The sequence below is a fragment of the Elephas maximus genome, chromosome 13 (genome assembly GCF_024166365.1).
Source record: "Elephas maximus indicus isolate mEleMax1 chromosome 13, mEleMax1 primary haplotype, whole genome shotgun sequence".
NCBI classification, from domain to species: domain Eukaryota; kingdom Metazoa; phylum Chordata; class Mammalia; order Proboscidea; family Elephantidae; genus Elephas; species Elephas maximus.
The window spans coordinates 74,284,020-74,308,867 of NC_064831.1; the positions used below are offsets into that span (position 1 = coordinate 74,284,020).

The window sequence follows — 24,848 nt, forward strand, 5'->3', positions numbered from 1 at the left end:
TTTTCATATTGGAACATTCCAAACCTACAGAAAAGTTGCGGATGATAATGAACACCAGTACACCCTTCTAGATTCACCAATTTGTTAACATTTTGTCACCTTTGCTTTTCTACCCCCCAGTTATTTTTTCCTGAACCATTTTAAAGTAGATTGCAGACATTTCTTCATCTCTGAATACCTCAATGTGTATTCCTAAGGAAAGGGTATTCCCTTATATAACCACAACACTGTTATGACGTTAAGGAAATTAGCGTTGATCCAATACTATAAAATAGAAGACTATTTTTAGTACATAGCTTCAGGCCTCTCTCCCTCCTCCTCTGTAAAAAAAATCCACATGTGAAAATTATGGCAGGGTTCATTATTTACTACATTCGAAGATTACCTGAAGTTGATCTTGATGAAATCTCATGGGGCCAAACTGCACATCAGCTACTGCTACCTGAAAGAAAGAGATTTGCTTAAAAAATAAAAAGAGAAGCTTGCTGAATATTTTTTCTCTCTAGCCAGTGCCACAGATAAAAGTGACACTTTCACTTTAGAGAAAAGTTGCCTGAAGTGAATAGTTAGTAGGCGGAGAAATAATTATGAGGAATCCAGGGAGCTCCTCATAAAGTCCAGGGGTGGCTGGGAGGAGGGAGGGAGAAACGCAATGAGTCTCTGATCCCGGCTTTGTCTTCCACTAGCTGTGGGCAACTTTCAGTGACTTACTTAACCTCCCTCGGCTTCAATTTTCTCATTTGTAAAATGGACATAATAATATTTTTGTTACAAAGATCAAACAAGATTACAATCTAAAGAGCCTCCAAAGAGTAAACACTGAATAAGCACTGGATACCTCCATCCTTACTTCCACTTTCCCAGGGTAAACGATAAAATCTTGTATCTAAAATGGCACGTGAATAATGAAGTCCAGCAGTCAGATCATGGGATGTCAGAGCTGAGAAGCCTTACTGAGAAATAGTCAACCCTTTTAATTTTACACCACCACGCACAACAGCTGCCACTGAGTCGACTCTGACTCATGGTGACCCCATGTGTGTCAAGAGTAGAAGTGTGGTGGGGATTGAAGCCCAGAGACAGGAAGTGACTAGTCTATGGAGTCACAGCAAATAAATGGCAGAGCCAGGACAAGAACTTTGGTCCCCAATTCTTTGGACAGATCCCTTCCCACCTCACAGTCTCCTCCCTGACCCTCCTGTGCAGGGGCAACAACAGTGTCCTGGATGCTCCCAGCTTAGCATGTTCCTTCTGCCCTTGTGCCTTGGTCCAGACTGCTCACTTTACTTCTGAAGCCAAACACAAATCTCTCTTCTTTGTGTCTAATATCTTTTTCTGTCATCCTGACACTAAGAATCATATTTTCTCCCCTAAACCAGGACACCAAAGGCACTGTATTTTTCCACGTCTTCCATGGTAGAGGTCTATGTAAGTTTTCCCAGCGACAACTTTAGTAATTTATATTTTCTTAGACGATAATCTATTTCATTAAGAATAACTTCAAATACTATAATAAGGCTTCATAAGCTTCTTAAACTGTCAGTAGGATCTCTAGGTCCAGTTCCTTTGCCCATCTGAGAATGGCTGGAACCATGTGTCTGAGAGAGCCGTTATGTATCTGACCCTAACAACTCTCCCTCGCTTGCTTTTAAAAGGCACTTATCCTGGTCTATCACGTATACTTATCCTTCCAAAGAAGTTACGAGCTTCTCAAGGGCAAGAACAATATATTTGCCTTTATATCCCCATTACCTAGCACAGTACTTCCCAATACAAGCTTACCCACCCATTTGAGAACTTAACACTAAAACACACAAAGATAAATATAATGGTCATAACCAACCCCTCAAAGAAGTAATAATAATCCTAGTGCCCATGGAGGGCTTAGCATGTACTAGGCCTTGTGCTAAGGGCTATACGTACACTATCTTGTTAAATCCTTATAACAACCTTTTAAGAGTTTACAGCTGGGAAATTGCTTTAAAGCCACACAGCCAGCAAGTAGCAGAGCTGGTATTCTGACCTAGGTCTCTTTTGCTCTATAGCGTGTGCTGCAAACCCAGGACCACTGACAGGTTTGGGTAGTCTGTGTGTTGCACAAAGGAGCCCAGGGAAGGAGAGGGTGGCAGACAAAATTCAGCTACAAGAGATGAACCCTGACGCTGGGCTGCTACTCTGAGGAACAAACACTTTTTTACAATTTTCCCTGAGATACTGTATATACTGATGGAAACCCTAGACTACCATGGGTCTCTGGAGATTGTATGATTCCATACCTAGAAAAATGAACCATAAGACTTCATACAAGGTGCTTCTAATTGGCTGCCCACCTCCAGCAGTGATCTATCCTACAGTAAACACATGTAACAAAATTTGTTCAGTGATAGAGGAAACCCATGTATATTTTTAACTGTTAGAAGTTGATGCCTGCTAATTATGGGCTACTGGCGTAGTTTCTGATTTGCTTTGAAATCATTCTCATCTCTCAGAAGGTGGAAGAAGCAATGAGGGTTGCCCCTATGCTTAACTAAGACTGGACAGAAGGACCTCTCTGGCAGGATAGAAGGTGAACGATCATACAGCCCAGGGCACCATCTATCCTCTTGAGCTGTGTAACCATGGGCTAGCCTCATGCGGAGAGGTCCAGATGGATGCCCAAGCCAGAATTTCTAAAAAAAGATGGTCCAAAAGGGCAGACAGAGTCTTAAAAGAGAGAGATCTGCACTATACAGTCATACTTTCACAGTGAGAAGGAAAGCAAGACGCACTGAGAGAGACCAATTTGAATGATCAGCTTGTTCGTTTTTATGAATAAAGTTTAGAGCAAAGAATGAATGAAAGAACAAGGAATGGGACTGGCCTGCTGCTCAGAAACTACAATGGAATTGCTCATATTTCAGGAAGAAGAAAGAGAAGGAAACTCATTTTGCATTGATTTTCCACAGTACGCGGGACAGTTTCACAAGAGAAAGCAGAAAATATCGTATGATTCAGCAATTTCACTCCTAGGAATGTATCGTAGAGAAATAAGAGTCGTCACACAGACAGACATATGCACACCCATGTTCATTGCAGCACTGTTCACAATAGCAAAAAGATGGAAACAACCTAGATGCCCAACAACAGATGAATGCACAAGCAAACCATGGTATATACACACAATGGAGTATTATGCAACAATAAAAAACAATGAATCTGTGAAGCATCTCATAACATGGACGAATCTGGAAGACATTATGCTGAGTGAAATCAATCATCAAAGGACAAATATTGTATGAGACCACTACTGTAAAAACTCATGAAAAGGTTTACACACAAAAAGAAACAAGGGAGGGGAGGGGTAGGGCTAGAAAAACACTTAATAGACAACAGATAAGTGGAAACTTTGGTGAAGGGTAATATAGTACACAATACTGGGGAAGCCAGTACAACCTGTACAAGGTAAGGTCATGGTAGCTCCACAGACACATCCAAACTGGCTGAGGGACCGAATTGCTGGGCTGAGGGCTGTGGCGACCATGATGTCGGGGAATATCTAGCTCAACTGGCATAATATAGTTTATAAAGAATATGTTCTACATTTTACTTTGGTGAGTAGCATCTAGGGTCTAAAAAGCCTGTGAGCAGCCATCTAGAATACTCCACTGGTCTCACTCCTTCAGGAGCAAGGAAGAATGAAGGAAACTAAAGATACAAGGGAAAGATCAGTCCAAAGGACTAACGGACTACATCTACCACAGCCTCCACCAGACTGACTCCAGAACAATGAGACAGTGCCCAGCGACCACCACTGACTGCTCTGACAGGGATCACAATAGAGGGTTCGGACAGAGCTGGAGAAAAAAGTAGAACAAAATTCTAACTCAAAAAGAAAAGATCAGACTTGCAACCTGACAGAGACTGCAGAAAACCTGAGAATATGGCCCCCAGACACCCTTTCAGCTCATTAATGAGGTCACTCCTGAGGTTCACCCTTCAGCCAAAGATTGAACAAGCCCGTGGAACAAAACAAGACTAAACAGGCACACCAGCTCTGGGGCAGGGACTGGTAGGCAGGAAGAAACAGGAAAGCTGGTAATAGGGAACCCAGGGTAGAGAAGGGAGAGTGTTGACATGTCGTGGGGTTGTTAACCATTGTCATAAAACAATGTGTGTACTAACTGTTTGATAAGAAACTAGTTTGTTCTGTAAACCTTCATCTACAGTACAATTAAAAAAAAAAGAATACAGTCAAAAAAAAAAAAAAGGCAGAAAAACCATCACCAGGAGGAGCTGCTACTATGGAAGACAAAGTGGTAGTTAGAGAGCACTTGGGCCTTCACATGAATCGGGGTCTTCAGCCTTTGATGGGAGACAGAACGGGACTCACTATGAAAGATCAAGTAGATAAAAAATAAAATCTGACTAGAAAATATGAATATTGTAAAAATATATGATAATTAGGTCACAAAGAAAACCTTAAAACATATTCCCCAAAGTAAAAACTGTCCAGTATTTATTCATAAGAAATGTAGTGTTGCTATATTTAACCACAAGGCAATCAAACCAAAAGTTAAAAACAAGTTTAAACAGCAACAAATTATCCTCCTTCCCACAAATTAAAAAATATCATCTTACATAGCTGCTGAATTAAAGAGGGAAATGCAAACTATTGCTACAGGTCACTTGAAAAATAATAAAAGTGAGAATATCATATAATAAAACTTACAGGATATGTCTAAATCACACTCAGAGGCAAAATTCATAGTCAAATCTTTTAGTCATGAAACAAGAAAAAATTAAACATACTAAGCTTTAAAATTATTACATTTAAGAAAGTTGGCAGCTGACAGACCAAATTTAAGGAAACCAGGAGGGAAATAAAGGCAGTAATAATTTCTTTAAAATGTTAATGACTAGAGAGATTAAAATATATATATCTATATAGTGTTGGTCACAAGCTGAGGGACAAGATAAATATATGGATGGCTCAGGGCAAAAACTCATCACTCCTGGAAAAACAACTATAGCAGTTGGTGAAATAGCTTTACTTTTACCAAGGACAGCGTAACTTCATGATCTCAACTTACAAAAATAACTCACCATTGGATTTATTTTAAGCAATAAAAGAAGCTACAGATTTATGTTTAAAAAGTTTTAAGACTATGACTTTTGCCTCAGTATAATTTTAGCAGTACGACTTTAAAATGTTAATTGTTTCAGCAATGCTTTTACCATGAACACTTTTATTTACTTAACTAGACAGCATTTAACCTTACATCCTGTCTACGGGGTATATCCGGCTCTCAGGACCTCTGTGGAGCACAGGCCCATTGGAGCCGGACAACTACTTACCACTGCCCCCCCAAAATAACCACCACCAGGAAATCTGATGACATTACTCAGTGAGCAGACGTCAGCAGTGGGCCCTCAAAGAGTAAACAACTTCCCAACTGCCCTGGATAAGGGATTGGAACTACTGGAATTCTTGTCTTCATCCTTTCCTTATGTAAGAAAATCACAACCAAACTGACTGAATGCTTCAGGTCATAGTCCTCCTAAAAATAATTTATTTTTCACATTAGTATTTAGAAGGAGATAGTCATTTTCAAATCAATGTTAATGACACAGCTTTGATTTAATCTTTCAGCTTCAAAGCAAGTGATATTTTTAGGTAATAATAGTATGTTCAAAAGCTGATACTGGTAATTACACAAGGTGTTCAGTTTAGTCCAGGATTTTTAAGTATTGGTGTCTTTATGGAGTTTATTGTTTTAAAAAGATCGTAAAATTAGGATATCAGACAAGATAGATATTTATTTGCATTTTTATATTTCAATTTTTCAGTAAATATGGGTAACAGAAACATGAAATAAACTATTATTAGATACTTTGACAAACCACATTCCAGATTTCTTTTGTTTGCTAAACTCACCTAACATCATTTAGATGTGACACTCGAAGGCCAAGTTATTATGGTACAAATCCTGATTGGGGATGACGGGTGGGAGAAGAGTATATCAAATAGTGATTAAGAGCTAAGGAGAAAAACAAAACAGGGCAAGGGATAGGAAAGGTAAGGGGAGTAGACATTTAAAAAAAAAAAATTCTTTTTTAAATGTCTACTCCCCTTACCTTTCCTATCCCTTGCCCTGTTTTGTTTTTCTCCTTAGCTCTTAATCACTATTTGACATACTACATATTTTCTTATTTATTGTCTATATTGTCTGTCTCTTCCACTAGAATATAAGTTCTACGACAGGGGTTTTGTCTGTTTTATTCATTGTTACATTCCCAATACCCAAAACAGGTCCAGGCACGTGGCAGGCATTCAGACATACTAGCCGAATAAAAAATCATTTATCTAGAAATCATATACATACATACATACATATACATACACACATACATATATGTATATACCATTCTCTAGTTATCAGAGTATTTTCATATATACTTTATTTCATTATGAAGCAAAAAGAAAGAAAAGAATCTCATTAAAGGCCTAAGTTCTAGGAACCCCAAAAGAACCATGCATCTGTCTCCTTTTTCTACATCCCTTATTAGAAACATAAATTTATCCTGGGATCAATTAACTCCATACTAACTATACAGACCTAATAACTGTAGTAAAGACATAAATCAAATTTTGACCTGAACTGTATTGTCCCCACTGGACCTTCTCTGTATACTGGTGGCCATCTTGTCTCTCTCTGGCAAAGAGGGATAACTTGATTAAAGGGACATGGCCAGGACAGGAGTCAGGTGACATCAGTTCTTAGGTGGAGAAGAGACTAAATTAATCAAGACATTTGTGGACCACCTGTTACTCTGTTATATGCTAACATTGTGTAGATACCTAACACTGTCCTTGAGAAGAATAAAATGTAAACAACAACAAGGTACCATCAGTTTTAAGAGAGAAAGAAGGTGCCTACTATATGTTAAATAATTTGCTTCTAATCATATTTAAATCCAATTTAGACCTAGGACTGAGGGGAAATACCTCTTTGGCAGGGTCCTCATCAATTAATGAGGTAAGCTCATCAATTCCATTTTGTTGATGAAGAAACTGAAGCTCAGCGCTGTTATGGCTAAACAGTAAGCGAAAATGGTAGGAACAGGGCTCAGGTCTGTCTGAATTTAATTACCATGGCCTTTTTATATTCCACAGGGAAATGTCTAAAATCATCTGACCCTAACCAATATCTAGCTGGAATAAGATTAAGAACACTGGAAAACAGCATTCATCCACTTGACACATCTGTATTAAGTGTCCACCATGTTATTGAGAGGTTTCCAACGCAATGGGGATTCAACAGAGAACAAGACAGAGAATTTCGCTACTTAACACAGAGACATGATGGAGAGTAACTGGACTGCTATGTATTTCGTTGTTGCTGTTGAGAATAAACACAGCAAAACATACACCAATTCAACAGTTTCTACATTTACAAATCAGTGACACTGATTACATTCTTCGAGTTATGCAACCATTCTCACCCTCTTTTTCTCAGTGTTTCTCCCCCATAACATACACTCGCTGTCCCCTAAAGGTTCCTGTGTCATTCGAGTTGCTGTTGTCAATCTGATCCCACACAGATAGTTCTTAAAAGAGCGTAATGCTCAAGGCAGATATTTTTTGCCAGTTAAGCTAACCTATTGCTTAGTTTTAAGACAACTTCAGGGGATATTTTTGGCTTTAATGTTTAAAGATTATCTCAGGACAACAGTTTCAGGAGTGGGTTGCTATTTTGGATCAGAAAGCCAAGGAAGGCCTCTTGGAGCCAGTAATACCGAGGGTTAAGATGTGAGTGAAAAGAAGGAACCAGCCATGGAAACAGTGGAGGAAGGAGCACCCAGGCTGGGAGAACTGCAGGTGCACAGAACCTCACGTGGGAACAAGGTGGGGCACCTGAGAGAATGAAGGGGATGAGGGCCAGGATGAGATCAGGTGTAGGCAGAGGCCACACAATACAGAGCTGTCTAAGCCAGGACAAGGAATTTAGATTTTATTCTAAATTTCATGAAAAGCCAGTGGAGGGTTTTATACAGGAAGTGATATGATCCGATTTTTACTTTTTAAACAAATCCCTCAGGCTGCATGAGAAGACTAGTGAAAGTAGGAACAAGGAGACCAGTTAGGAAGCTCGTGTAGCAGCAGTCCAAGCCAGAGACGACGGTGGGCTGGCCCAGCAGTTGCCATGGAGACAAGTAGATAGATTTAGAGGCAGGGTCATCAGAACTTGCTGGTGCACAGGACACAATCAGATCCACAATTCCTAGACTAGAGTTCTGATACCTGAGTTTTAGATTAATGTTGTGTAGAAATTTGGGGTTCTGCAAGGCACCCTAGTGGAAAGAAGCTGGTATGCATCAGCTTGATACTTTCCAGATCCTCCCACAAGATGGCACCAAGCTCTACCCTGAGGCAAAGCTCCTAGCTGCTTTTGCTAGGATTCCCTAGGACTAAATGAGCTATTTAAAGTACTCAGCATAATGCCTGACACTGAGTTAATGCCCAATAAATTCTAAATATCGTCAGTAAAGATTTTCCAAGAAGTTTATGTTATGAAACTGTAATTTTTCATACATACTTTAAGGCATTTTAAAACTATATTTTTCCAAAGAGCTACTTCTTTTGGAACACAAAGTAATGTCTAGTAAAAACCATTATTTTCATACCTTAAAATACTATATAAGAAAGCACCCAATTCTTCAACATCATATTACTGTATTTGGCACATTGGATGAATAAAGATTTTCCTAAAACCCTGAAATAAGATGGTTCTCTGAAAGTAAAACCAGTAAGAATTAACCCATAAAATATGAGAATAGCCAACTGTAGGATAATTGAACCTATGAGATCCTCTTTGAATGTGCCACTGAGATTTAAGAATCTGCAAATCTAATTATGGAAATCTCAGGTATATTCACGGAGGCCACACTAGAGCCCCCCCCCTTTTTTTGTCCCCCAAGAAAGAAGAAACCGGTAACCTGTCAGAATGAGGCGGAGGGTCTACAGGCTGCCTGGGGAGCCAGATGGTGAGAACTCAGTACTATTTATTCTTCTCCCTCCTGGGGAGGATACTCCCAAGGAATACTCCCAACTATAAATTAACAAACTAGTATCCTGCCTCTCTCTGGGACAAGTCTATTTCAGGCATATTTACATTTACCAACCGTGTTTATGTAACACACTGCACACTCAGAAAGCAGCGAACCTTGTTTAGAACGTTCTGCAGTTGCTTGCCTGCCTACCTGATCACTCTTAGCATCCTGACTGCAAATGCCAGCCTAGGTTTTACCAGGTTAGCTAAGGAACCTTGATGTATCCAAAAAGAATTACATGGAGAATGACAACTCAAGCCACAGAATGAATTATCTAGAATCAGCCAAACTGTTCCCATAACCAGTATTCCTGAGGTAGAACAGACAGGGGTTTGAACTCTGCCCCCTCCCATGACTTTGGGCAAGTTTCTTTCCACTTTACTAAATCTTACCTAGAAAATAGTGACTGTAAAGATTAAATGAGCTAACATGTATGCACCTCTCTGCTTGGCGCCTGGCACACAGTTAAGTTCTCCATAACTTAAAGCCATTATTAGTGGAAGGGGATATCCAACCATTCATGAAGCACCTGCTTTGGTTCTAGAGCAGTGAAGAAATCCTCAACCAGGTGTAGAGCCAAACACGTTATCTCCATCACGGCTTTTGGTAGGAAGGTTTCCAGACTGAATGCTATAAAAAGCCAATAGTTCACTCCAATCTCCTTCCTGTGTTAAACTATCTGCCCCTCTGAATACAGTCAGCAACCCAGGATTCCAACATTAAAACCATCTCCTAGTCCTCTTTTATGAAAGCTACGCAAGTATTCTCGGCAATTGGTCTACACTATTTTTTTTTTCTTAAATCTTCCATTTAGAACACTTTGCTCTACTAATCATGTCTAACCTACATTGCAAATAATCATCTCAGAAGAGTAAAGAAGGCTTTTTTTACATTCCAAAGAAAACTGAACTTTGAGCTTCAGAGGAGAAATGACAGGAAAGAGAGGGCATTTTACAGTTTACAAACTAACAACATCAACAGAACTGTGAGAACCCCTGGGGCAGATGAAGGCCTTCCAATTGAGGATGGCAGTATCAGGGAATGGTGGATGGAGAGGAGGGAGTGACTGTAGCCTTGTCCCCCATGCCTTGGATTATCACTGCCTGCCTCTTCAATGCAAACAGCAGCAATAATGAAGGCTAGAAGTGTCTCAGAGAGACTACCGCCTTCCAGGGTTGAGTCTTCCTAAGCTTTAAAGGCAATATCCTGACCAGGAGTTGTCTGGTGTTTACATAGGAAACATATATACTTATGTCCCCAAAGATCAATACATATTTAACAAAATGATATACAGGAAGTCTCAAATTTCAATCCAAATATACTTGGTAGAATGTCATAAAAGTCAAAATTACATAAGCATTTTGAAAAGCACTGAGTGTCAGAGGGGACAGAGCAGCATCCACGCGTCATCCCTGTGTGGCCACTCTGCCTTCCTGCAGCAAGTTTACGGGAGGGCAGGCAGACTGCCCGCAGTGCATGCAAAGCAACCACTTGTTAACAGCCATATTGTTTGGCAATTGCAAAACGATGTTTTAGATATATTACATCTAAACATGCAAGATTGCTACTTATGCTAATATTTTACTAAATTCCAGCTATGTGTTTGGAAATAGTTCGAGGGTTCTGAGTTGAACTATATAATTATAATGAATTACAATTTTTCTCATTTGAAGTAATCAGATACGGCTCCTGTTTGACATTTTCACTTAGAACATCTGATCTACAGGAACTAATTACTGAGGTTAAGCCAGCGATGCCTGTATTTGCATGCTCTATGACCCAGAAGTGAGATGTCTGGGTCTATTCACAAAGATCCATAAGGGAACAATATGCAAAGATGTCTGTCTGCTGTTATGCATGGTGACAGGGAGTTGCGGATAACCTGGGTATATCTAAATGGGAGATAGTAACATGACGGATTGTAAAAACTTATGCTAAGTGAAAAAAGAACAATATGTTTAATACAATACTGTTTACACAAGCTAAAAAGACATAAGCACATTAACAACAGTATGTACTTTTTAAGAACACACAAAAAGAAAATAACATACACTGAATACATCAGAATGGTTGCCTATGGGGAGAAGAAGGGAAAGGGGGTAAAGAATTGGATAAAAAGAAACAAACAAAACAGAGAAAAAGAGAGAGAGGAGCCTTAGGGAATGGGTAAAGATTTCTTAAACAGACACGAAACACTAACCACAAAGAAAAAGATTGTTACGGTTAGATTTTTAAATTAAGAACTTCTGGTCTTCAATAGACCCCATATTAAGAGAGTGAAAAGACAAGACACAGAGTGGAAGAAGATATTTACAAAACATACAACTGACAAAGGACTCATACCCACAATATACAAAAAAAAAAAAAAAATGCCTAAAAATCAGTAAGAAAAAAACAGACAACTCAACTGGAGGGAGCATTACACAGACCCATGATGCTATTGTGCTAAGAACTAGAAAAGAATCTAGGAAAAGAAACTGAGCTGGTCAACGGTGTTTAAGTTTTAACCATTTTATAAGACTATGTAAGCAGGAGATCTGAACAGATTATTTTCAATTTAAAACATATAAACAAATGTCACTGGCTAAAGTTTCTTCTATTTTAAGAGAGTTCTTGAAAGAAAATGGAAAAGGAAGCATTTGCATCTACAATTTGGGTGTCTAGAAGAGGAAATGAGTTACTTATGCAACTACTACACAGTAGAAAGCTTTGTTTCCATAGAGATTATGACACAACTGATTTAAGCCTTAAATTAGAATACTCTGATTTGAATTGAGAAATGATCTTTTTGTCTAAATGAACAGTGTATTCAGTGTGACTAAAAGCTCCACACATCTGCTGATATCATTTCCTCTTTACTTCAGCAACAATTAATAACAAGAATACATTCACACAAACTCTAAAAAGAAATTCATACCCCTAAATTTCCCCAAGTGCCTGAAAATACACGGAATGACATATTTCTACAGGATGTACAAAAAATACTGACCATAAAGAAATAAAACATTTTGAAACATATTTCTGTTCATTTCACATACATTACAGTTAAACATTCTCTCGTACTAACTGTCTGATGAGGACAAAAATCAATTCTGTCTTCCTTCAGTCACTACTACCTGAATTCAACAGGTAAGCTGTATACAGCAATGAAAGAAAAATGCATGAAGTTATTAATTCAAAGCACAGAAATGTTAGGTTCCAAAAGGAGTGAAATATATGTTCCATAAATACGTTGTTAGGTGACGTCAAGTCAATTTCGACTCACAGCAACCCCATATGACAGAGTAGAAGTGCCCGACAGGGTTTTCTTGACTCTAATTTTACAAAAGCAGATCACCAGGTCTTTCTCCCCTGAAGCTGCTGGTAGGTTCAAACCGCAGACATTTTGGCTAGCAGCTGAACACGGAACGATTGCACCACAAGGGCTCTTTAATACATATATTAAAAAAAAAAAAAAAAAAAAACCAAACCTAACCTGTTGCCGTTAAGTCGACTCCGACTCATACTCGACCCTATAGGACGGAGTAGAACTGCCCCTGAGTTTCCAAGGAGCGCCTGGTGTATCTGAACTGCTGACCTTTGGGTTAGTAGATGTAGCTCTTAACCACTTATACCACCAAAATCCTTCAGGGACTTCGTATTGGCCTAGATAAAGCCTGGCCTCCCTCATATGGCTTTTAAGTCTCCTGTAGTCTTTAAGCCTAAACTGCAAATGCTCCAAACCACTTGTAGTTCCTTGAAAGTCTCTTATCTCTGTGCCATGGCCCCTGTGGCTCACTCAGCCTGGCATACTTCTGTTTGCCTCCTCTTTTCCCTAACTGCTCCTCATCCTTCAAGACTCACACTTGGGACGCTTTTCCTAAACCTCTGACCTCAACCTCCATCTGAATGAAGAACCACTCCTATGTTTCCCCAAGGCACCCTGGGCTTGTCTTTTATCACAGGAGAGCTATGCTTGCCAGTATCCATGTTGGACTGAGCTCCTGAAGGTTCTGAGTTCTATTTACTTTCATAAAAATAGAACCTAGCAAAGTATGGTACTTGATAACTGTCTGCTAAAAGAACCAATTACTGAATAGCTGAAATCTCCAACATTTCCTTGTGTTTTGGTAATAAACATTCCAAAAAGAAATTTCTAAGAAAAAAAGGATAAGTAATCCAAGTGTTATTGTAAAACAAAAATTGGCCAGGTTTCCTGATAGGCTTAAATTATAAATTATTCTGTTCTGCTTTTTCTAATTTCACTGTAAAATCTTTCCAGTTGAACGGATATTCTCATCTCATTCTCAAAAGTCTCCAAGGAAATGATGCAATCTTTAATTTTGTTATAGTTGAATAAATATCCTCAACCAAATATTCAAACAAAGTTCTGTTTGATTAGATTTGTGTTTTCTTGCTGTTTTTGTTAGGCACTGTCATTTCAGTTCGACTCATAGTGACCCTAACTGTGTACGACAGAACGAAACAGTGCCCGGACCTGCCCCATCCTCACAATCGTTGCTCTGCTTGAGCATATCATTGCAGCCACTGTGTCTATCTAACTTGTTAGGATCTCCCTCTGTCTCGCGGAATCTCTCTCTACTTTACCAAGCATGATGTCCTTCAGGGACTGTCTTGGTGCAACTCCAAACATTTATATTAATTGCTATTTTCAACCACGTTTGTTTCGATATCATAGAAAGTACTACACCTCCTCCTGAAAAACTGTCTTCCATTTAAATTATAACATATAATACAGCTCTGGTTTTGAATCTGAAAAGAAAGTATGATACACACAAAACAAAAAGTAAGCCTCCTTATTCAATAAAAGGCACAATTTTCACATAAAAATGTTAGGGTATCAAATAAAAGTAAAAACATTTTGGGGATTAACAATATATTGAATGTACAACTCTGTACACTCAAAAATATCTTTACATATCAAGCTAAGTGAAACTTGAATTTCATGAACTTAATAGTGTAAGAAAATGTTTTTAATTAAAAAAGCTATGAGAAATGGAGAAAATATCAAACATAAATAGTATATGGCAGTGACGAGGAATAAATCTACAACATGAAGTTATAATTACCCTCAGAAAAGGAAATTTGGGCAGCCCACTACTGCCGGTGGCTTGTTCCACTTATCATATGTTAATTTTTCCTAAATAACTTTATGTCAACAGTGGTTGAAAGGTTTGGGGAAACATAGGTTTCTAGTAGAGTGAAGAGAGTGTTCTCAAGAGGATACTGCAGAATGAGCTCACGGGGCTGGCTTATTCCACCATTATCATAGGTCATCTGAAGAAGGTGGACAGAGAGGACAAAAAGTTTGGATACGTGGTTTTCTTTTATAACCTTTTAGCTTTGATTTTTTTCTACATGTCCCAAGGCAGATCGATTATTTGGGAGTATACGAACTGTGGTGGGTTTTAAGGACAGGGGACCCATCAGCAATCATTGAAGAACTCCCCAGCAGATCCTACTTTCTGAGGTGGACATGGTTGGGGATATCTGGACTCAAGAGCTTGGTAGTGAAGTAAATCTGGAGAAGGTTTTTACCTCCATTGCCCTTCTGGAGGGTGAACACTTAAGATTCCAAAATTCTGATTAGCCAACAGTTTGCTTCTCCAATTGGTAAGTTGAATAAGCTTTTGCAAGTTACCCAAAAAAAAACAATTTTAAGTCATTTTCCCACTTTAAATCTGTTCTGTGGCAAGAGTGCTTCCTCTAGCCCTAAAATTTGAAGTTCTCATACTTTTGCTGCCCATTCTTTCTTAATAGAAAGTCCTTGAGTGACACTGGTATTGCTGTTGTTGTGTACCATTGAGTCGATCCTACTCATAGCGACCCTATAGGACAGAGTAGAACTGCCCCATAGGAGCCCTGGTGGTACAGTGGTTAAGTGCCTGTCTGCAAACCAAAAGGTCAGTGGTTCAAACTCACCAGCCACTCTGCAGGAGAAAGATGTGGCAGTCTGCCTCTGAAAAGATTACAGACTTGGAAACCTATCGCGGGCAGTTCTACTTTGTCCTGTAGGGTTGCTATGAGTTGGAATTGACTTGATAGCACACAACAACAATCTTTACAGAAGCAGACTGGCACATCTTTCTCCCACAGAGCCGCTGGCGGGTTTGAACCACCGAACTTCTGGTTAGCAGCTGAGCGTTTAACCACTGTGCCACCAGGGTTCCTTTGAGTCACATCTTACCCATTGACGTCGAGTCAATTCTGACTCATAGCAACTCTACAGGACAAAGTAGAACTGCCCCACAGGTTTCTAAAGAGCGGCTGGTGGATTCAGATCTCCAACTTTTTGGTTAGCAGCTGAGTTCTTAACCACTGTGCTACCAGTACTCCTGAGTCACATTCCAAAAAACACCCAGCCTCAATTCAGAAATTAAAAGTGATCAGTCCATTCCATTTACATAAAGTTGAAATCGAGTAAAACTAATCTATAGTATATTTTGCAGGGGCTGGGGTACTTCCTATTTATGCCCATTTTACTTATGAGAACTCCAATAAAGCAACCCCCACTTACTGCTCAGATGTATGCTGGGAGCTGGAGTCTTTGAATGGATGTAGAATGAAAAACCAAAGGAAAACAGGAGGAAGAAAAGGAATGCAATACCCAACTGCTGTTGAAGGCAGTACCCACAAAAACAGACTGCTTCCTGCAAATACGAATGCATAATTCTTACTCAGTCCAGCCTCCTCTGCATCTTGGAATCAAACTGGGTCCAGGGAAGCCCCTGCCACCAGCTTGTATGCCCAATTTCCACTGTTTCAAATGAAGATTTTGGTTTTGAACTCCAGGGTATATCTTCACCTTGGAAAAAAGTTATCCGCCTGGGTTCTTCTTCTTTTTTAATCTATAGGTGCGAGTATCTCCTGTCCACTTCCTCTTATACTCTCCTGTTCAACCTCTCAAAAAGCCTTTCCACTTATCTTCTGGTTTGGGATTTCAGACATCTCCTAATTTCTTCAAGAGTTTTCATTTCTATTTCTTTTTCTCCTAGTTGCTTGAGAGTCGTTCCCAAGAGGGTGGATGGAGAAAGTCTGATGTTATCATGTTCAGATCTTAAATTCTACTTTTCTTTCCTCCAATAAGAAAAGAGCTTTATAATTTTTCTACATATAAATAAATACTCGATCACCGCAAAATATCCAAGCAATATAATCGGTACAAAAAAAGTAAAAAGTTAGTACCTGAAATCTCACTTCCCCAAAGTAATCCCTGTTAACATAACTACATAGCCCTTGATTTTTCTTCAATGCATACATATGAACACACCTTTTCCTAAAGTGCCTTTTCCCATGCTATTTTCACTTAAAGCAGAGTATTGTCTTGAAAATAATAGATCTAAATTACCATTTGAATAGCTGCATGATATTTGAGAGAATTTCCTTTTAAATATGAGTATCATGAGACACTGAAATGTTTATGCTTTAAAATAAACTATCCCATAAACCAGAAGTCTTGCACTTAAAGATCAAACTTTCCACGTTTAGTTTCCTTATAAATCAGGGAAAATGAGGGGTTTATTCCAAAGGCTTTGAGAAACAAAAACAAGCAGGCCAAGGCCTTTAAAAGCTAGATAACTAAGGGTTCTTGTTAAAAGTTACTGCTTTGACGACCTTTGTTCCCTGTGTAATAAATACAACTGTATTTTCCTGGTTTCTCATTTACATGATTGGAGAAAATCCAAACAACAAAATTATTCAAGTCTTATACCATGGATGGATAATCTCTACCGGTTATTAATCAGGAAGTCAGTCAAGGTAATTAAAGAACTCCTTTCACAACTAGAAGTGAGCTTGTTCTACAGTGTCAAACAAGAGAATGTGGGAAAATTACCTGTAGTCTGTTGTTTTCCTTAACTGTCTTTTCAATGCATTTCCTAAATTAATAGACTTACAGCTACACAAATACTGAACCTTAATGCTGGTTGCTGCTGTGAAGTAAAGAGAGAAAACATTCTACTCTTTTCTCAGCTAATGTTACAGGCAACTTTTTCAAAAGAAATATCCCCTACACAAATGAGCACACCTCCAGATGGCAGAGCACTGGCATATTCAAGAAACCAAAATTATATGTGAATGTTATTCACAAAAATATTCCAACAACTGTTTGAGGGTAGCCTGTAGATTAGGATCTATCCCTTACAAAACTGACTGGATAACCTTTGATTCAGCAATAAACAGGCACAAGAAGAACAGGAGCTAGAGAAAGCCAGTAATTTAGCCTCCAATGACTTATTAGTAGTAATTAAGCCACCGCTACCAACAATAATAGCAAGGCACCAGGGAGCAACTAATTTAATCGTCAGATCAACTCTATAAAGCAGGAATTGTTATTATTATAAATTATAGATTTGAGAACAGAGACTCAAAGGGAGGTTACTCTTCATATCAGTCACACAGCTAGTAAGTGGGGAGGAGGGTGGAACAGGGGCTGTGTAACCCAAAGGCCCATACTCATTCACTGCACGATATACTGCCTCATGCACTAAACAGCAATGGAAACTCAGAAGAGGGTTTAAGTGGTTTTCACTGAGGTGGCCAGGAAAGGCAAGAATCAGGCTGGGTCTGGGAAGGCAGGCAGGACCTGGGCCGGTAGGGAGGCAGAGAAAAGTCTATGTGAGCAAAGCACACAGAGAGAAGAGCAAAGGCAGAATCTCTGATATCCACATGGGTGATGCTCATTACAAACCTCCCTCATCTATTTGGCAGGATGGTGTTACAGACATTGGAAGACAAGATATGTGAGAGACACATAAACCAGAGACTACATCAGCCTAAGACCAGAAGAACTAGATGGTGCCCGGCTACAGCCGATGACTGCCCTGACAGGGAACACAGCAGAGAACCCCTGAGGGAGCAGGAGAGCAGTAGGATGCAGACCCCAAATTCTCATAAAAAGGCCAGGCTTAATGGCCTGACTGAGGCTAGAAGGACCCAGTGGTCACGGCCTCCAGACCTTCTGTTGGCCCAGGACAGGAGCCATTTCCAAAGCCAACTCTTCAGACAGGGATTGGACTGGACAATGGGACGGAGAGGGATGCTAGTGAGGAGTGAGCTTCTTGGATCAGGTGGACACTTGAGACTATGTTGGCGTCTCCTGTCTGGAGGGGAGATGAGAGGAAAGCTGGTGAAATGGACACGAAAAGAGTGGAGGGAGGGAGTGGGCTGCCTCATTAGGGGGAGAGCAACTGGGGGTATGTAGCAAGGTATATGTAAGTTTTTGTGTGAAAGACTGAGTTGATTTGTAAACTGTCACTTAAAGCACAATAAAAATTAAAAAAAAAAAAAAAAAGATATGCGAGAGACAAGGATGTAGAAGTTCAGTGCCAGCTCTGCTTCTCATCACTGTGTGGCCTTGTTCATGTCACGCGTCCACTCTGGGCCTCAGTCTAGCCAGCCATGTAAATGTAATGGGCAATCAGGTTCAGTTTTAGGTAACATAGTAATATCTTAAATTATGTAGTAATTTATAGTCTTTTAATACAGCTAAATTTCCTGTCTTAAGGAGCACACGAAGTTATTATTCAATCATCAATTTCGGACATGAAATTGTCATTTGGTGATTCACTTTGACAAACATTTTATAGAGTATATTTTTATGCACTAAACCAATACTGAATGCTTAAAAAAAAAATTTTTTTTTTTTTTTTAAGTTATACAAATAAACAAAATACGCATCCTATCTTCAGGAGGAAAACCTGGTGGTGTAGTGTTAAGAGCTATGGCTGCTAACCAAACAGTCGGCAGTTCTATTCTACCTGGTGCTCCCTGGCAACTGTATGGGGCAGCTCTACCCTGTCCTATAGGATCACTATGAGTCGGAATTGACTGGACGCCAACTGGTTTGGTTTTTTGGTTTTTTGGTTTTTTATCTTCAAGAAGCTAAATACAGAAAGACAGAAAAATATAAACAATTACAATACTTTGTGAATGTTTAACAACACAAACTTGTAGAGTGTCGTTGAGAAGTGACTGATTAACTCTGCCTGAGGGAAAAATCACAAAAGCTTTCAGAGGAGTAATGCCTGTTGAGGTAGACCTTAAAGGAAAAGGAGGGCTCTGCCAGGTAAGAAGGAAAAAGGCATTCTGGAGAGGAAATGATACGTGCAAAGGCATGCAAGTGGGAAGCCACCCAGCATGGGCAGGAACAGCAAATGGCTCAGTATGACTGAGATGGAAGAGTTCATAGAAGATGAGGCCACAGAAGAGGGCAGAGTTCAATGTCAGGGCTCAGTGATTAACAGTGCTGCAGTCAGGTGAGCATGCAAGTACCCAGGCACAAATCCCAGCTTAAAACAATAAAAGAGATTCCAAACACCAGCAGCTGACAGGCTAGAGCTGCTCCTACACTGCCCACTCTGACCACGGCCAGCTTTGGAAGTGAGTGACTGAGTTTGCAGGAGAAGGAAACCAATAACTGGGGTGGTAGGGGAGGCCTAGGAAAGCTAGTGGTTGGGTGATCATGCCAAACTGGGGTGGACTCACTGGAGGCTACTGGAAGAGGCAACCATGTCATATGATGCAAGGAACGTAGGATATTTCACAAGCAGGAGACAAAACTCAGGCAGAGTCATAACAGCTGTTTTCAAACATCTGTAGGATCTCACATAAGGAAAGAGAGCTAAAATGGTTAGGAGGCTCCTAGGAGAAGAACTAGAATTGGCCTGTGGAAGTAACAGGGGAGAATTTTATCTGTGCCAGTCTCTGTTGGTTGTATTTTCAACAGCTACCTCCCTTCCCCCTCCCCTTCCTCCCTTGACCACAGAACCCGCCTCCCACTATGAAGGAAGAGAACATCAGATGCTCACTGCTGCAACCTTCCTTGAAGTAGAACTTGGGCACATAGAAAGTCCTTGCCAATGGGAACTGACAGGAAGTTAGCTGAGGGGGGAACGGTCTTATGGTAAACTTCTTCCTCCCTGTTAAAAGTGTTCCTTCCTTCCTGCCTCATATTGTAGTGTGAATACATGATGCTTGAACATACAGCTGCACCTGCATTCTAAGGGAGAGAAGTGGAAACAGAGCTGCTTAATTAACCATCTGAGGACTTCTCCTCCAGACATGCAATGTGAAAAAATTAAATAGCTTTTTAGTTGTCTATGCTAAAGAGTCCTGAGACAGTCTAACGCTCAGAGATGAGCAATACGCACAGCTTCAAAGAAAGGTCTGGGCTTGGTAAAAATACTGTAAAGCAGAGCCAGGCACCAGAATATGTTTCTGTCACAAGGTTTCATACACTGTTGTGGTGCGATGGATTGTTTTTATATGGCCTTTCTAGCCATGGCTTTATAATTCCCACCAAATGACTGGGTGGGACTATACAAATAAGGTGCTTGTGGCCCACCAAGGGGACTGGAGAGCTTATTAATAATGGAAATAAGGCGCATGGCACCCTGGTGGGGGTAAGACCATGCAGATAAGTTGTATGGAACTCTAACAAGGGGATTAGTCAGTTTTGCCATCCCCTTAAGCTTAAAATGAACCATCCCAGAGGTGGAAAGAGGGGACACCTCACTATCACCAAGAAAAAGAGATGGGAGCAAAACATGTCCTTTGGACCCGGGGTCCCTGCGCTGAGAACTTCCTAGACCCAGGAGACAGAGAGAGGGCTGTAGCACTGGACACAGTGCAAGATGTTAAGAAGCAGCAGCAGAGAAACAGCGGCAGCAGAACCAGGAGACTTGTGCAAGACGGCACAGTGGACTTCCCAGCCCACAGAGCACGGTGGCTACAGTGGGCATGCTGACCCATGGAGAGAGCTGAGTGCCTTCAGGAAGGAGGCTTCTTGGTGGAGTGGGGCGCCTCTAGGCACTCATCAGTGGACCTAGGCTTGCCAACCCACGGAGCCAGAGCGCTGAGCGCCTTTGGGCTGAGGCTTACTGGCAGAGTAGGGTGCCCCCCAGCACTTACCAGATGAGCTAAAGGGCTTTGTAACACTTGCCTTAGCAGGGCAGAGGCCAGGCTGAGGGTTTGGGAGGCCAAGAGGCTAAGGGCCAAAGAGAGGTCTGTCTGTGGGCATGGCAGAGAAGAGGCTGTCCTGATCGAACAACTGTATCCTGAGTTGTTCTTGATCCTGAACTGTAACCCGTGACTTCCCTAATGAACCCCAAAACTGTGAGTATGGTCTGTGAGTTCTGTGTGGCCACTGCCATGAATTATCGGACCCAGCAGAGGAGTAGAGTGCCTTGGGAGGGATGGCCAGTGTCAGAATTGATAAAAAGGTTAGAGAGAGGAAGTATGTCTGACCACTGCTTCATAGGAATCCACCTTAGGCTGATGTTGATTCTCTCTCCTCCTCCTTGTGAAGTTAGAGGAGGTCTGATGCCCCTGACACGTCATTTCCACAACTGTGTTTTACTACTGTACCATCTCCTAATTTTACTCAGTGCCACAAAAGAAGCTTTCAAATATAAAGAGAGAAATTAATGGAAATAAAATGCTATATATTTAGGAAGGTAAAATTTCTTCGTTAGGTGGTTATTACTTTCATTTGCAGCCTGAATGACAGCTCATGAAAATCACTTAAGTTCTAACCTAAAGAGGGGCGCAAACTACGGCCCATGGGCCAAATCCAGCTCGCTGCCTACACAGCCCGAGTGCTAAGAATGGATTTTTTATATTTTTTAATGGTTAAAACAGTTCAAAAATTGTTTTGTGATACATGAAAATTATATGAAATTCAAATTTCTGTGTCTGTACATAAAGTTTTATTGGATCACGGCCATACTCACGTAACTATTGTCTGTGGCTGCTCTTACACTACAATGACAGAGTAGCTGCTACAGAGGCTATATGGCCCATAAAGCCTAGAATACACACTATCTGGCCCTTTACAGAAAAAAAATTTCCCTAACCCTGACCTAGAGGAACCTTAGAGATCATCTCTAATCCATATCTGTTGTTTTATGGGTAAAAAGCCTAAGGCTCTAGGCTAGGTCTTAAATTAGGCCTCAAGTTATGGCTGGAACCTCATCCCAAATTCTACTCCAGGGCCCCTTCCCTTTTCAAAGGAAAACCTGCTGGCAACATTTACACTCAAGGCTCAAGTAAAACACCCATGATTTTATATGATTCTAAATTTTCTGAGATATTAAGCACCTATTTTGAGTCAAGTAGGGACTTTCACTTAGAACTTCTTTGAAATTCTGTATTGTGTTATTTTACTTTCAATGAACTTAGGAACCATTCCTTGTTAGCTCTTTGAGGGCAAGATGGTGTTTCATTTACTTTCAAATCTACCTGTCTAGCACAGTACACTGCCCATTCAATTACCTTCATATACATTAGACCTTAGGTCAGATGATGAAAAACATAATGTAGAAAAGTCTTTGGTAAAAATACCCAAAGCTGGGTATAAGGATGCTCCAAAGTTTTAAGTTTAGCAAAAGAAAAAAAGAACAATGAGGGCAGAATAGATCTAAAGGTCTCTGGTCTCTGAAGCAAGGATAAGGGGGGTGAAGCTGGGGAGGAGGGGTAGTAAAAATAAATGGAACTTTCTAACTGTAGCCAACATTAATTTAGTAAAAAAAAAAAAGCTTTAAATAGAAAGTTGGGGTCATTAAAAAAAAATACTGGCTTGAGGGAGAAGAATCCTACTACCTATGGTTTAAATAAGCATATTGACAAAATGCGTCAGCTATAATTAACAAAGAATTTACTGATTCCAAAACATGGGCAATGAAATATGCTGCATACAAATGAAGATTACAACTGAGTAGGACACGGCGCATGATGCTCTGAAGAAAACTACAGTTTACTGGAGAAGACAAGACAAACCCACAAGACCAAGCAGAAGGAAGTTTTCACTGCACTGTGAGGACTGAGGGGGCAGTAAGAGCAGCATTTGAGATGGAACTTGAAGGGCAGGGAGGATTTTGAGAGGCAAAAAAGGCAAAGAGGAGGTAACACCCCAAATAATGACACAACTAAGCAAGAAAGGAATGAGTTTTTTTCCCTGTCGCACTGTCAAATATTAGAAACAGATACACTTTTGGTAGCAGTATAAACTGGGACACTGTTAAGGACAATTTAGTAGTACATACAGAATGTTTCTGAAATGTTCACGCTCTTTGACTTAGCAGTCCAACTTACACATACACAGGCAGAAGAAAAATCATGATACGCTGCAGCGTGTGCACGTATTACATACTCCAAAAAAATTTTTTTTCAAGAATAATCATGGTGTGAGAAAACAGATTGTTTTAAGGATGCTCCCACAGCACTGTTTATAACAGTTAAAGATTATCAACGTGAGTAGTTAAATACTATTTCTATGTCACGTAATAGTATATTATGCATAAATACACTGCAAAGGCCCAGTTATTTTTTTTAAATATGCATATAACCACAGAAAACTGACAGGAAGAATATGCAACAAAAAATCAGTCCTTCTAAGTGGTGAAATAACAGATGATTTTTATTTTCATATTTCTGCTTACCTGCATTCTAGCTTTCTACAATGAACATGTATCATTTCAGAATAAGGAATAAAAATGTGGAATTATATAAAATTTCTAAGACATCTGAGGAAAAACTGTCATTTTATGGCACTATTCCACAGAAACTGCTGCTTTGTAATGCAATGTTTTATAAGAGGGCAGTGAATGCAATTACTGTCATCTTTACGCATTTTCTCGGTAGAAATAACAAAGCGTGCTCAGGAAGTCACAGTGAGGGAGAAAGTATACTGGTTTGCTTTTCTCTAGCAGACTCCAACTTCAGTATTTCATTTTGGTTTCAACACCAGAGGTGACAGCCTCTCCCAAAATTGTTTTACCTCAAACACCAGCTATCTCAGACAGCTGTGTCTCTATTGTGGATCATTCTTCAGCCTCTAGACCCTTACCTACTTTCTCACTGTCTATAAAAAAGGTTATGTCCTCTTCAGTTCACATCTGTTTGCTCCTAGGAAGCAATCAGTAGGAAACTGACTGGCAAAGAGCAGATTAACATTTTAGGGACATCTGGCTGCTTGTCCAGACCATGGCCCCTCAAAGTCTGGTCTACGACCTGACAAGGCCTTGAGGGTCTCCTAGTAGCTGTGAGAATGGATCCCAAAAAAGAGGCCTTCCTTTTGCCCTTAAGGTAAATGACCATCAATACCTTAGGTTCTCATCTTTCCAAATAACTAAAAACCACACAGCAGTAATCAATTAAGGTATGAAAAATAAAATCTGCTGTTCATAAACCAAACTAGATATTACTAGTCAGAGCAGCATTTAAACACTTTTTTTTAATACTCTACAGTAAGAAAAGCCTGTTACATCATAAACAAGAATATATAGACATGCATCATTGTTGAAACACAAGTTTCACAAGACAATACTTATTCTTACTAATAATGCCTTACAGGTAAGGCATTATGTTATTTTATATTCTACCTCATTTGAAAATAAAACTTTGGTAGTTTTAAAAACAGTACAATTGCTGTAACCTCCTTCTACTGAGAGTAGGGTCTATGTACTCTCCCTTCAATCTGGCCAGGCTCCAGACTGCTTTGACCAATAGAGCACAGCAGGAGTGACATCGCATGACTTCAGAAGCTAGGTTATTAAGTGCCATGCAGTATTGCCCTTATTCTTTTGGGACAAGCTCACCCTCTAGATGACCTCTAAACCAGATGCCGTGGCGTCGACCCCAACTCATGGCAACTGCATGTGTGTCAGGGCAGAACTATGCTCCACAGAGTGCTCAAAGGCTGATTTTTCAGAAGGAGATCACCAGGCCTTTTTTTCTGAGGCACTCTGACTAGACTTGAA

General features: G+C 40.1%; 1 protein-coding gene across 3 annotated transcripts in view; it reads right to left on the reverse strand.

Moving 5' to 3' along the window:
- PDE8A (phosphodiesterase 8A) overlaps positions 1–24,848 on the reverse strand; it is a 134,514-nt gene that overhangs the window by 78,453 nt on the left and 31,213 nt on the right. For all 3 annotated transcript variants that reach the window (XM_049852776.1, XM_049852777.1, XM_049852778.1), the window contains exon 2: positions 386–442. In XM_049852776.1, the coding sequence (XP_049708733.1) occupies positions 386–442 (57 nt within the window). The remainder of the gene's footprint in view (positions 1–385; positions 443–24,848) is intronic.